Source organism: Geotrypetes seraphini, chromosome 8 (assembly GCF_902459505.1).
Source record: "Geotrypetes seraphini chromosome 8, aGeoSer1.1, whole genome shotgun sequence".
Taxonomy (NCBI): Eukaryota; Metazoa; Chordata; class Amphibia; order Gymnophiona; family Dermophiidae; genus Geotrypetes; species Geotrypetes seraphini.
The window spans coordinates 60,538,033-60,552,116 of record NC_047091.1 but is presented as its reverse complement, the minus strand read 5'-3'; the positions used below and the strand labels follow the sequence as shown (position 1 = coordinate 60,552,116).

The 14,084-nt window shown below is 43.3% G+C and overlaps 1 protein-coding gene across 6 annotated transcripts in view; it reads right to left on the bottom strand.

Annotated features, from left to right (window-relative positions):
• ZNF541 (zinc finger protein 541) overlaps positions 1-14,084 on the bottom strand; it is a 220,630-nt gene that overhangs the window by 102,309 nt on the left and 104,237 nt on the right. For all 6 annotated transcript variants that reach the window (XR_004540499.1, XM_033957312.1, XM_033957315.1 and 3 more), the window contains one exon: positions 6,748-6,918. Coding sequence is in view for 5 of the 6 variants with exons in the window: in XM_033957312.1 (XP_033813203.1) it covers positions 6,748-6,918 (171 nt within the window). In the remaining variant the exon portion in view is untranslated. The remainder of the gene's footprint in view (positions 1-6,747; positions 6,919-14,084) is intronic.

Here is a 14,084-nt window from a genome sequence, read left to right as displayed (position 1 = left end):
TCTGTAGAGGATAAGAACAAGAGAGAGAGAGAGAGAGTTACGGGAACTCCCTGACAATTAAGTACATTCTGCTCACAATTATACAAGCAAAACAGCAACAAATCAGGATATCAAACATCAGTGATCTGAATGATAAGAACAGTGCTACCAGTAGAAACAAAATGCACTGACCTAGAGACCCCCCCTACCTCTCCAATCTGAATTCTATCACCTTTCTATATCACTCCAATAATAGCTGGACAAAAAACATAAAGCCAGCTTACCAGTACAGTCGACTCCACCTAAGTGCACATTGGTTAAGCGCATGCTTCGGTTATCCGCAGCCTACCACCATGGTCCTGTTTTTTGGGGGGGTTTTTTGCATTAAAATCAATGGATGTAAACTCTGGATAGTTGCAATTTTGATAAGCACACAATCCGCTTATGCGCACTGATGTTATAGGTCCCACCTCTATTCATTGACGTTACATTCATTCCGATTAAAAGCAATCATGTTGTCCGAACTTTCAGAACTGCACTATGGTGTCACATGGAGAAAAATCATTGTCTTTGGCTGAATATGTCCAACACGCTGGTCAAAAATCATTGTCTTTGGCTGAACGTGTCGATGCCTTAAAGAGACTAGACCAACGGGAGAGTCAGGTCTCTGTTGCAAAACATTACAGCATTCATCCTAGCCAGATTTCTCGGATTCACAAAAAAAAGGCAAGCCATATTGAAAGACTGGCAAAACAACAGCAATCCTACCAGGAAACGGAAAAGAATTGGGAAGGCTGGAGATGTTGAATAGGAATTGCTGCGATGATTTTCAGAAGCTAGAAGTCGTCAACTGCCAATCAGCGGGTCTCTGCTGATGGGGAAAACAGCACAGCTATCTGAAGAACTGAGCATACAAAGCAACAAACGGATGGCTAGAGGTGGAAAGTTCATAACGGCAGAAAATTTAAGAAGCAGCATGGCAAAAAACAAGACGCGAATGAGTTTGGTGCAGAAAGATGGGTCATGGAAGTGTTGCCATCAGTCATTGGTGGATATGAACCATGCGACGTTTTCAATGCCAATGAGACGGGCCTGTTGAATATGAAAGCAACAAAAACGCATGGATGACGGCGACACTGTGGATTGAATTGTTGCAGAAGCTTGACAATCTGATGAGAAGGCGTAGGAGACACGACATCTTTAATCCAACTGATGGAACAAGGGATAATCAACTGCCAACTTCAAACGTCATTACAGGTCACTCGTCTTAAGATATGTGATGGCAGTGATTGATGCAAGCATGGAATCCAGCCCATGAGCTGCTGAGCTTGTGAGAAAAATGACAGTGCTCGACTCTCTTCACATGGTACAGGAGGCGTGGAGTCGAGCCTCATCATCAACGATTTCAAATTGCTATCCGCAGGCGAGCTTCATTCACGCATCTAATGAGACAAATGAAGCTGACGCTTCGTCCACTGAACTCCCAGTTGGACTCTCACCATAAGAGTTTGGTTCTCTAAATTCCTCCGCTCTCGTTCTTACATTGTTAACATGAATGGCTCCTCATCCTCCCCCTGGAAATCGAATTGTGGAGTCCCGCAAGGCTCTCCACTATCCCCTATCCTTTTCAACATCTATATGTCCTCCCTAAAACTCCACCTATCCCCCCTTGAAACAATTTACACTTATGCAGACGACATCCTCATCCTCCTCGAGACCGATTCGAACCTCACCGACCTGTCTAAGAACATATCCTCTTGTATAATGAACCTACAATCCTGGGCCCACACTGTGCAAATGAAATTGAATGAGTCCAAAACAAGACTTCTTTGGCTTGGTCCAAAACTAGATCACCTACCCACCTCCAACCCACTACCCTCTGGCTCCTCTCTGCAGCTTGAGTTCTCGAGCAAGGTCTTGGGCATCATCATTGATTCCACATTGTCCTTCAATGACCACCTCCAATCCTTGGTAAAAAAAATGCTTTTCCAGCCTTCACATGCTGAGGAAAGTTAGATCCTGCTTCCATCAAAAACATTTTACCCTCCTTGTCCAATCCATCATCCTCTCCAGATTGGACTATTACAACTCTAACTACTTAAGCCTAACTAAGAAAAACCTCCACAGACTCCAACGGATTCAGAATGCCGCGGCCAAGCTCATCTTCGCTAAAAGTAAATTTGACCATTTCTCCCCGCTCCTGGCCAAGCTCCACTGGCTTCCGATAATCGCCAGGGTCCACTATAAATGCGCCTGTTTAACTTTCAAAATCCTATATGGTATCCTCCTTTCCTTTATCCCTCTTTCTTGGAATTCCTCAAACTCTAATACCACCAGATCCTCCCACAAATTAAAACTATCCTTCCCCTTGCTAAAAGGCATTTCCCACACAGGAAAGCTAGGGACCTTCCTCCACTTCAAAATCACTGAGCTCTGGAACAACCTTACCTCCCCTCTTTGGAACTTGAGCTCTCTCCAAGTTTTCCGCAAACATCTGAAAACCTGTCTTTTCTCAAAAAATGTAAGGGATGACAAATGAAGGGATTCCTCCAATTTAGGAATCAAGGAAACTCTTATATCTTGGCATCCCAAGTCCTCTAAATTTTCTTCACACTTCTACCTCTAACCCTCTGTTGTAGTTCCTTCCTATTTCTCCTACTGTAAACCGCGTCGAGCTCTACGAACGTGGAGATGATGCGGTATACAAACCTAAGGATTAGATTAGATTAGTTTGAACTGTATGTCGTTGTTGACAATGATATGCCCACATCATCTGACAGCACTAATTCCCAATATCTGTACAGTCATAAAGGATACTGAAGACAACCTAGAGTCTGATGAGGACGGAGATACTGCTGCGATCATCACGATTAATGAAGCACCTGCAGAGATTGTTTCCTTCTCGGACGCGCTGAAGTCCCTACACACGCTGTGTTGTTATCTGGAAATAAATGGATGTCACGACTATGGAGAGTTTTACAGCATCAGTAGTCAGACACACAGCCTGAATCGTGCAATCTGCGTGCAGAAAACATATTTCAGTAGAATGTTGGTTTAAAAAAGGTTTACAGTGTATTGTATTAGACGGAACAGTGCTGGTTCTAAAACTGAACCGTGTTAAATTGTGTGTTTTTTGCTGAATAAAAGTTTTATTGCATTTGACTACAGCGTACTGTAATTTTTCATGACTAAAAAGTGGTATTATAACCAAAAGTTTGGTCTCAGTCTCCACCTGCTGGTCATGATAAGCAGTAAAGCCTGTACCAGTCTGGAGAGGTTGACAAAGAAGTGTGGATTTACAAGAAAGAAGATTAGAAAAGGTAAGAACCTAATCCTTTGTTCTTGTACAATCCCACTTTATTCCAGGACCTGTGGGACATAACAGAGCAGTTCTGAAAATTCAGGGTGGGACTGATGAGCCCACTGCCAAAACCGAGGCACCAAAAGCAGTATCCTGCTTGGCCACCACATTGATCCTGTAAAACTTGGTGAAAGTATGCAAGGAGGGCCAGGTAGTGGCCCTGCAAATCTTGTCCAGAGAAACAGCCAATGACTTTGCCCAAGAAGATGAAAACCCTCTGGTTGAATGAGCCATTGCCCCAAGGGGAGGCTTCTTTCTGGCCATCACTAAACTCCTACAGTCTGGCTTGTAGGAAAGAAAACTGCTACGCTATGGAGCATGTTCTGTGATGAGGTATGAGGGGGAGGAGGTGAGAAAGCCTCTGAAGTTTTGAGGCTTCCTACAGACCCTGAGGGAAATAATCCACTGATCCCGAAATAAAGTGGGATTGTACAAGAATGATTGTTTTCTCTCATTATCTGTTTCTCATTCCTTCTGTAGCCCCTACCCTCTCTATCTCTTCATCCCTTTGTATATCCTTTCAAGAGCACCCTGTGTCCTGTGTGTCTGCCATAATTTAGATTGTAAGCTCTTTCGAGCAGGGACCGTCTCGTGCGTGTTTAATGTACAGTGCTGTATTTATCTGGTAGAGCTATAGAAATAAATAGTAGTAGTATATTTAACATGAGTATTGTTTTATTTTAAATTTTAACAAGTTATACGGTGCATTTTAATGCTTTGCTTGAATTTAAGAACATAAGAATAGCCTCACTGGATCAGACCAATGGTCCATCAAGCATAGTAGCCTGTTCCCACGGTGGACAATCTAGATCACCAGTGCCTGGCCAAAACCCAAGATATAGCAATATTTAATGCTACTGATACAGGAAAAGCAGTGGCTTCCCCCATGTCTTTCTCAATAATAGACTATGGACTTTTCCTCCAGGAACTTGTCCAAACCTTTCTTAAAACCAGCTATGCTATCCGCTCTTACCACATCCTCTGGCAAAGCGTTCTAGAGCTTAACTATTTTCTTTATGAAAAAAAAATTTCCTCCAATTGGTTTTAAAAGTATTTCCCTGTAATTTCATTGAGTGTCCCCTAGTCTTTGTAATTTTTGACGGAGTGAAAAATCGATCCACTTGTACCCATTCTACTCCACTCAGGATTTTATAGACTTCAATCATATCTTCCCTCAGCCGTCTCTTTTCCAAGCTGAAGAGCCCTAACTGTTTTAGTCTTTCCTCATACAAGAGGAATTCCATCCCCTTTACCATCTTGGTTGCTCTTCTTTGAACCTTTTCTAGTGCCACTATATCTTTCTTGAGATAAGGAGACCAGAATTGAATGCAATACTCCGGATGAGATCACACCATGGAGCGATACAGGGGCATTATAACATTCTTAGTCTTGTTAACCATCCCTTTTTTAAAAAATCCTAGCATCTTATTTGCTTTTTTGGCCGCCACTATACATTGGGTGGAAGATTTCATCATATTGTCTACGATGACACCCAGATCCTTTTCTTGGGCGCTAATCCTCAAGGTGGACCCTAGCATCCGGTAACTGTGATTCAGGTTATTCTTTCCAATGTGCATCACTTTGCATTTGTCCACATTAAATTTCATCTGCCATTTGGACGCCCAGACTTCCAATTTCCTAATGTCCACCTACAATTTTTCACAATCTGCATGCATTTTAACACTTTGAACAGTTTAGTGTCATATGCAAATTTAATCACCTCACTTGTCGTTCCAATTCCCAGATCATTTATAAATAAGTTAAATAGCACCAGTCCCAGTACAGACCCCTGCGGCACTCCACTGTTTACTCTCCTCCATTGAGAAAAATGATTATTTAACCCTACCCTGTTTTCTATCCAATAACCAATTCCTAATCCACAACTGAACTTTGCCACCTATCCCATGATGCTTTAATTTTCTCAGGAGCCTCTCGTGAGAAACTTTATTAAAAGCTTTCTGAAAATCTAGATATACTATATCAACCGGCTCACCTTTATCCACGTTTATTCACACCTTTAAAGAAGTCAAGCAAATTGGTCAGGCAAAATCTCCCTTGGCTGAACCCATGCTGACTCCATCTCATTAAATCATGTTTGTCTACGTGTTCCACAATTTTATTTTTTATAATCGTTTCTACCATTTTGCCCGGCACCGAAGTGAGGCTTCTGTAATTTCCCGGATCTCTTCTGGAGCCCTTTTTAAAAATCGGCGTAACATTGGCCACCCTCCAATCTTCAGATACTACAGACGATTTTAGCGACAGGTTAAAGATCACTAACAGCAGGTCAGCAATTTCATTTTTGAGTTCTTTTAATACCCTGGGATGTATACCATCCGGTCCTGGTGATGTATCACTTTTTAACTTGTCGATTGGGCTCAGTACATCTTCCAGATTCACTGAGTTTTCTTTCAGTTCCTCCGAATCATCACTCTTGAAAACCATTTCCGGTTCAGGTAGATCTCTTACATCTTCTTCAGTAAAGACCCAATCAAAGAATTAATTCAGTCTTTCCGCTATGGCCTTATCCTCCCTGAGCGCCCCTTTATCATCTAACGGCCCCACAGATTCCCTCACAGGTTTTCTGCTTCTGTTGTACCTAAAAAAATTGCTATGAGTTTTTGCCTCTTTTGCAAGTTTCTCTTCACATTCTTTCTTAGCTGTGGATTAGGTACAGGGATGGGAAAGCAAGCTGTGAGGATGGTGTAGAGACAGAAAATAATTGACTGGGGATGGTGAGGAGGCAGTGAGGGGATGGTATCAATATGATGGGGATGGGGTGTGGACGGAATAGAATTGACTAGGGATGGGTGGGAGAGGGGACCAGATTATGTTACTGTGCACGTCTTTACTTCAAACCCCACCAATGCCAGCTCTGAGCTGGCATTATTTTTCCAGAAATAAGAGTGGGGCTTGCTTGTGTGCTGTTCTCTACGCATTAGGAGGGAATAGTAAATGACCTCATTTATATCTTTGACTAAATTTAAATACAATTTGCAGCATGTATGCTGTTTACTGCAATAGAGCCCTCTGAGAATTCTGTGCAGATTAATGCCAGCACTAATCCAGTGCTATTTAGTTCTAACACCGGAATTAGGTTTTGAGCATTGGGCCCTTAGGATTGCTGAAGAACTGTATTGGTAGTAGATCTTGGGGACTACCTCTCACAAGCAGGTGTTATAATATATGACCTTTCAAAGTGATAAGTGGTGTGTAGAAATGTATGCTGGAGGAAGGCATGAGGAGAGAAGTTATGCATAGTGATTCTCTGATGAGAGTTAAGATACAAAGAGCAATTATAGAAGTCAAATATAACAGATTCCTAATGAGGTCCAATAGGATACATTATTAAAAGAGACTGCAGGAAAAGAGACTAAATAGAAAGTTATAAAAACAGCATGTCTTACCTTATTTTCTTTCTCTTTGTTTGTAGTAGTCACAGGAACAGAAACTGGCATGCATAATGGTGACAAGGCATCATCTTCTGATGAATTTTTTTTCCTTGGAGAAATTATTCTGGCCTCCAGCAGTTTGGGCATCAACATCTTTTGAGGCCTAACCAGTTCTACATTGTTCCCCTTTGCAGACAGCACCCAAAAAGAGGAAAAAAAAAATCCCATTTAGAGCAAAAATGTGGAATCTGGCAAAAGGATAGCTGCAGTGTTATATACTGTACTGCCAAAACTGAAGCTCCTCTGACTTGAGAAATCAACAGTACCAGTGAACTTTAGGCTTCATGAGCAAATATTTTTGGAGCTATGGAAAGGAGTGACAAGTCCTGACAGCTTATCACTCCCTTTCCTTCCTATATTAAATTATTCCAATAAAAATATGGTGAAATGTGTTCTTACCTGCTAATTTCCATTCCTTGAATCCTGCCAGATCAGTCCAGACAAGTGGGTTTTATGCCTCCCATCTGTTGGTAAGGGAGAGAAATTCCCAAAGGAAATGTGAACCTTCATAGTCCAAGCCCCCTAAACAGCTTTTCATCTAAGTTTCCTACCCAACAGGGTGAAGAAGAACCCTGGAACTGGTCCTAAAGGCACAACCCAGACTACTAACTTGAGGAAAAAGGATAGGCAGTACACATCAGCTCCACCCTGCCAAGAAGAAAAAATACAAGGCACAAGGACTACAATAGGGAGAGTAGAGTATCAAAGGCCAATTAGTCATTGAGTGCACAGACCAAAACTAAGGAGTCAAGGCTAGTTAAGGCTACCAACCATATAGCCTAGAAGGAGCAGGGGAACACCCAGAAAAGGGGGAGGAGGCTATACCTACTGCAGAAGAATCTCAACAACCCAAGGGGTTGTATTTTTTCTTCTTGGCAGGGTGGAGCTGATGTGTACTGCCTATCCTTTTTCCTCAAGTTAGTAGTCTGGGTTGTGCCTTTAGGACCAGTTCCAGGGTTCTTCTTCACCCTGTTGGATAGGAAACTTAGATGAAAAGCTGTTTAGGGGGCTTGGACTATGAAGGTTCACATTTCCTTTGGGAATTTCTCTCCCCTGACCAACAGATGGGAGGCATAAAACCCACTTGTCTGGACTGATCTGGCAGGATTCAAGGAATGGAAATTAGCAGGTAAGAACACAGCACCAACCCCAGCCAGCATATTTGTCATCCCTTCAAGCTGAACATAAGATGCTGAACCAGAGAGAATAAGCCAATTGGCAGGAAATTCCCATAATTTCCCTTGAGACCATGGACCTATTATATTTATTTAAAAAATGGAAGCATACAGGGACCCACCAAAGGCAGGCCTCTTAACTGAGAACTGAATACACGGGAAAGAGAACCCGAAACTGGCCAAGCATCTCAGCCTAAGGGAATGGTAACCTAATACAAAGGCATCGGAATGGGGGAGGCCACAGGGGCTATGACCTCCCCAAAAACTGGCGGTCAAAAGAGCTAGTTATGGCTCTACTCCCCCACCTACCTCCTTCGGCCGCTGTAATTTTAAATCTTAGGGCAGCTGCTGTGCAGCATTGCCGCAGAATGAAGACTTCAGGGAAAGGTCTGCTTGTTGACGCTGCATGGCGGCTGCTGGAAGATTCAAAATTACAGCGACCGGGGAAGGTATGTGGGGAAGTTGGGATTTGAAGAGAGGTCATGCCACATAATCCTGCTGGGGTTAGGATTCCAAGAATCCATGCAACTTGAATGGAGACTACATTGGAAGAAGGGCTAGTAAATAATCCCACCCCCCTTAAAAACAAGATTGTAGAAGAACAAAGCAATCCCAAGGTGCACCACTATGGGTAACAGCCTACACCTGCTTTCCAAAGAGGGTGCCCCGAGGCAGCAGACAGACTAGCAAACTGTCTAGACTCCACTGGTCTCTAAGCACTAGAGGGCAAAAGACTGCCAAAAATCATGAGTAGCAACAACAGAAGTTTCCAAGTTTATTATAGTCTTGCCTTTTAGGTGGCTTACAATCTAGGTGTAGGGAAAGGGGATTGTGTAGATAAAATACTGACATGAAAATGAGGATGGGGGTAGAACTACAACTCTCTGATAGGATAGGGAGAAGGAAAACAACATAAGGGGGGGACTTTGTGTCTGCTATGGCACATCCATAGATGGTGAAAGAGTGAGGAAAACAGTAGGAATTATGACTAAGCGTCTTCAAAGAGGAATATTTTTAGCTCAGATTCACTGCAGCTCAGTGGTCCCCAACCTTTTTGACACCAAGGTCCGCTTTTATAGAAGCAAATTTTTCCAGGGACCGATAGGGGGGGGGAGGATCTGGGGCGGGTTCGTAGGGCAGTTTTATACACAATATACATTAACAAAATAAATAAAAAAGGCTTTTCCTCTCTCTTTTAGGTCCTAGTTCATGCTTGCTGTCTAACACCAGTTCTGGCAGGATACACATTTCAAATCTGACATATTGTAATCACTAAATGGAAAATAAAATTATTTTTTCTACCTTTAGTTGTCTGGTCATTTTGGTTTTCTATCATCTTAGTCCCGGTTTCTCTTTCTGCTTTTTGTCTATCTTCTACCAATTCTCTTTCCAGTGTCTGCTGTCCATTTTTTCTCCTCTTCTCTACTGTTCCATTCCTTCCTTATGCCTGTCTTAACTTTTTCTTTTCTCTTTTGCCTCTGTCCACTCACCTTGCCCTCTCTCTCTTCTTCTTTTTAAATTTTCAGCTACCTCTCAATTCTCCATCTTCTCAGTCCCTAGCTCTCCCATTTCCCATCTCACTCCTTTCCCAGCCTCCTATTTCCTTCTATCTACTCCCCATTACCATAGTTCTACCACTGTACTCACTGCTTTCTCACTAGTCATCTCCCTTTTGACCTCATCAACATGGCTCACCACTTCCAGAACCCCCTCCCTCTCTCCACTGGTCAGACTATATTCCCCTTTCCCTTTTTCTCCATCCCTTAGCATCCCCAGCTCTCTTCCCTCCTGTCCTCCCATGGGTCCATCTCTCTTTCTCTCTTCCCATGATCCAACATTTTGCTCCCACTCTTTTCTGTTGTTGTTCTTCTTCCCTCCCCCTTGATGCTGAACAATGAGATAGAAGAAAAATAAAAGAGATGCTGCATCTCTCTCTCCCTTCCACGCCCAGACCTAACATCTCCCTTCCTCCCCAGATCTAACTTCTCTCCCTTTCTCTTCCCAACTGCCTCCCATCCCATCTATCCCACTGCCTACCTGCCTTCCTCCCCCAGGTCCACCATTTCTCCCTTTATTTTCCAACAGTTCTCACTTCAAGTATCTCTTTCCCTCTTCCTCCACACCACCCCAGGTCCACTTCCTTCCTTTAAGACCACTTCCCACCATTTATCTCTCTCTCTCTGTCCTGTGTTTCTGGCCCCATAAGCTCTTCCCCCAATCTGGCACTTCTTAATTAATACCTCCCCCTTCGTACTTAAAAAAAAAACCAGTTAGTACAGGAGGCTTCCTCCTTGGCCCAGCACGTTCTGACCCTTCTCTCCACACCGATCTGATGTCGCCCTCACCTTCCATCATGCTGAAAAACTGCCAGCTTTGGCAGTGATTCAGTAACGCTACCCGCAGCTCCCCTTCCTGCTTTCCATCTGCCGCAGTCCACCTGGGCAGAAAAAGGAAGTTGCAGGAAGGGGAGCTGCAGGCAACGTTACTGAATCACTGCCGAGGCTGGCAGTTTTTCAGCATGATGGAAGGTGAGGGCGACATCAGATCGGTGTGGAAAGAAGGGTCAGAACGTGCTGGGCCAAGGAGGAAGCCTCCTGGACTAACTGGGTTTTTTTTAAGTACGAAGGGGGAGGTATTAATTAAGAGTTTTTCAGCATGACAGAAAGTGTGGACAACATCGGACCGGCACGGAAAGAAGGAAAAAGACATGCTGGGCCATGCCTACATTCTGTCCTCAGTGAAGGGCGCAATCCTGGCAAGTATCCACAATAGAAGAGCCCAAGAACCCCATCCCAACAAAACTTGAGGCAAATTTTGCAGATTTAGAAGAGCAGGAAGGTTTTGAAAAAAAAAAAAAAATCAGTAAAAATCTAAGATGGCCGCTGCTAAAAAATTCACACCCAAATCACGATATTTTTAATATTCAACAAAGCTTAAAAATGGTGATTTTAGAGGTGTGGGAAACACAGGGGGACAAGTAGAAACCTCCAAAACATTGAAATTCAGCCTCCTCCTCCCCCCACCCCCCGATTTACTTCACAGTCTGTGACAGCCTTTACTCACTGTGTGCTGTGCTGGAAATGTGCTGCAGCCTGCCTCAGCTCTCTTACAGTAGCTGGATCAGAGAATCACTGCCTCATGCGAGGAATGCCTCTGTGATTCTGATCTTCTGGCTGCCAGTCAGACATGGTGTCTAATCATATCTCTACCCCTGCGAACCGGCGGACATGCTCAAGGAAGGGTATAGGCGAAAAAACACAGCCAGTACCCTGGAAGACACTGCTGAGTCTCCTAGGTTTGCCAAATACAGCCTGTGCTCAAATCCTCATTCAGGAGTAGGAGAGAAAATAGTGGGGCCAGCTGAGTTCCTAAGAAACAAATGTAAGCTGGCTAACAGGTATCACCTGTCAGCTGCAGACCGAAGTCTGTGTGTTCTCTATGCAGGCAGAGCTGAAGAATCGCTCCAAGCACAAAGAAATCCCGAAAAGGGGATGAAAACACTGAATAAATTAAGAAAAAAGGAGGAGCAGAACAGAAACACTTCTTCAAACACCCTGTAGAAGGGAAGAACTGCTGGTGGTGCTAGAGCTTCCAGTGAAGTAGAGGAGAGTCAGAAAAAATCTGGAGTGGATTCCTTCTGCATATGGCATGCGGCCATTGGGAGATAACACACATATTTAGAATGTCTTACCCATTGCACTAGAAATGGTATTCAGGGCTGATAAGCAAGAGAAACTGAAACAAATCTGTAACACTGGAAGATGTAATGGGCAATTTGATAAATTGAACAATAGCAAATTATCTGGACCTGATGGTATATATATCCCAGAATACTGATAGAATTGAAAAATGAACTTGAAGGGCTATTGTTAGTGATTTCTAATTTATCTTTAAAAACCAGCATAATACCGGAAGACAGGAGGGTGCGTAAAAAGGATTCCAGGGAAATTATAGACCGATGAGTTTGATGTCGGTACCATGGCATCTCAGTGGACGCAGGCTTGCGAGCCACTACCTCGACACATTACAGTCACTCCTTCCTTGAGACAATCTCTCCGCTGGTGGATGCTCTCTTCCAATCTCTCCAGAGGTTTACAGTTTCAGATACCGCCCTATCAGAAGGTCCTCGCAACAGATACTTTGACCTACGCTTGGGGGGCTCACCTCGACGGTCTCCATACTCAAGGCCACTGGACCAGCACTGATCGTCAGTGTCACATCAATCTGTTGGAACTCAGAGCAATCTTCCATGCTATCAAAGCTTTTCAACATCTCCTTCACGACCAGGTAGTTCTCATTCAGACGGACAACCAAGTTGCCATGTACTACGTCAACAAGCAGGGAGGAACGGGATCTCTCTCCCTTTGTCAAGAAGTTCTGAAGGTTTGTGACTGGGCAATCCTCCACAACACCTTCCTGAAAGCTGTCTACATCCAAGGGGTGAAAAACTGATTGGCGGACAAATCGAGTCATCTGCACCCTCACGAATGGACACTCAATTCCTCACTACTTCATCACATTTTTTCTCAGTGGAGAACTCCTCAGATAGATCTTTTTGCATCTCCCCAAAACCACAAACTGCCTCAGTTCTGCTCCAGGATATATTCTCCTCATCGCCTCGAGGCAGATGCTTTTCTACTGGAATGGATGAATCTCTTCCTGTATGCATTCCCTCCATTCCCTCTCATTCTCAAGACTCTAGTCAAATTGAAGAATTGTTTTATTGTATGCATTTCCCAAAGTAAGGGGAGGGAGGGGGATTATAATTGAGTAATAGTTGACATACTTATTACTTATTAAGTATTATATGCTGTTTAAAAATTATAGTAAAAGAGTATATAATGAAATGTTATATTTACAGTAAGGTATGAAAGAATGTCAAGTGTATACTTAATGAATTTGTATGAATTTAGATTGTACACTTGTTGTTATATGAAAAATGAATAAAAAACTTAAAACGAAGAATGATCATGCCACCATGATTCTGATAGCTTCTCGGTGGCCAAGACAACCTTGGTACTCCCTTCTACTTCAACTCAGCAGCAGGGAGCCATACCTTCTACCAGTTTTTCCATCTCTGCTTATAGAGTCAAAGATCTCTACTTCATCCCAACCTTCAGTCTCTACACCTGACAGCTTAGTACCTCTCAACATAACTCCTCTTCAGTTTTCTCAATCTGTAAGAGACATTTTAGAGGCTTCTAGAAAGCCTGCCACTAGACAATGCTATCACCAAAAATGGACTAGATTTTCTATGTGGTGCATCTCTCATGACATGGAGCCTCGAGATACCTCTTTGGCTTCTGTCTTGGATTATCTTTTGCACTTGTCTACCTCTGGCCTCAAGTCTATATCTAGCCGAGTCCATCTTAGTGCAATTGCTGCTTTCCATCAGCCTATTGAAGGGAAACCCCTCTCTGCTTATCCGGTGGTTTCCAAATTTATGAAAGGACATTTCAATGTCAAACCTCCTCTCAAACCGCCTCCAGTAGTTTGGGATCTCAATGTTGTTCTTGTTCAATTGATGAAGCCTCCATTTGAACCAACGTCTATGGCTCATCTGAAATATCTCACTTGGAAAGTGGTCTTTCTCATTGCCCTCACATCTGCTCAAAGAGTCAGTGAGGTGCAAGCTTTAATTGCTGATCCACCTTTCACAGTTTTCCATCATGACAAAGTGTTCCTCCATACTCATCCTAAATTCTTACCTAAAGTGGTTTCAGAATTTCATCTCAACCAATCTATTGTACTTCCAGTGTTTTTTCCAAGGCCTCATTCTCATCCTGGAGAATCAGCTCTTCATACTCTGGACTGTAAACATGCTTTGGCCTTCTACCGGGAATGCACCAAACCACACAGATCTGCTCCTCAACTTTTTGTCTCCTTCGATCCAAACAAGATGGGACATCCAGTTTCTAAACATACCATCTCCAACTGGATGGCTGCTTATATCTCTTTCTGCTATGCCCAGGCTGGACTGCATCTACAGAGTCGAGTCACAGCCCACAAAGTCAGAGCAATGGCGGCTTCAGTAACTTTCCTCAGAACCACTCCTATTGAGGAAATCTGCAAAGCTGCCACCTGGTCCATATTTTCACCTTTCATTATTGTCTGGAT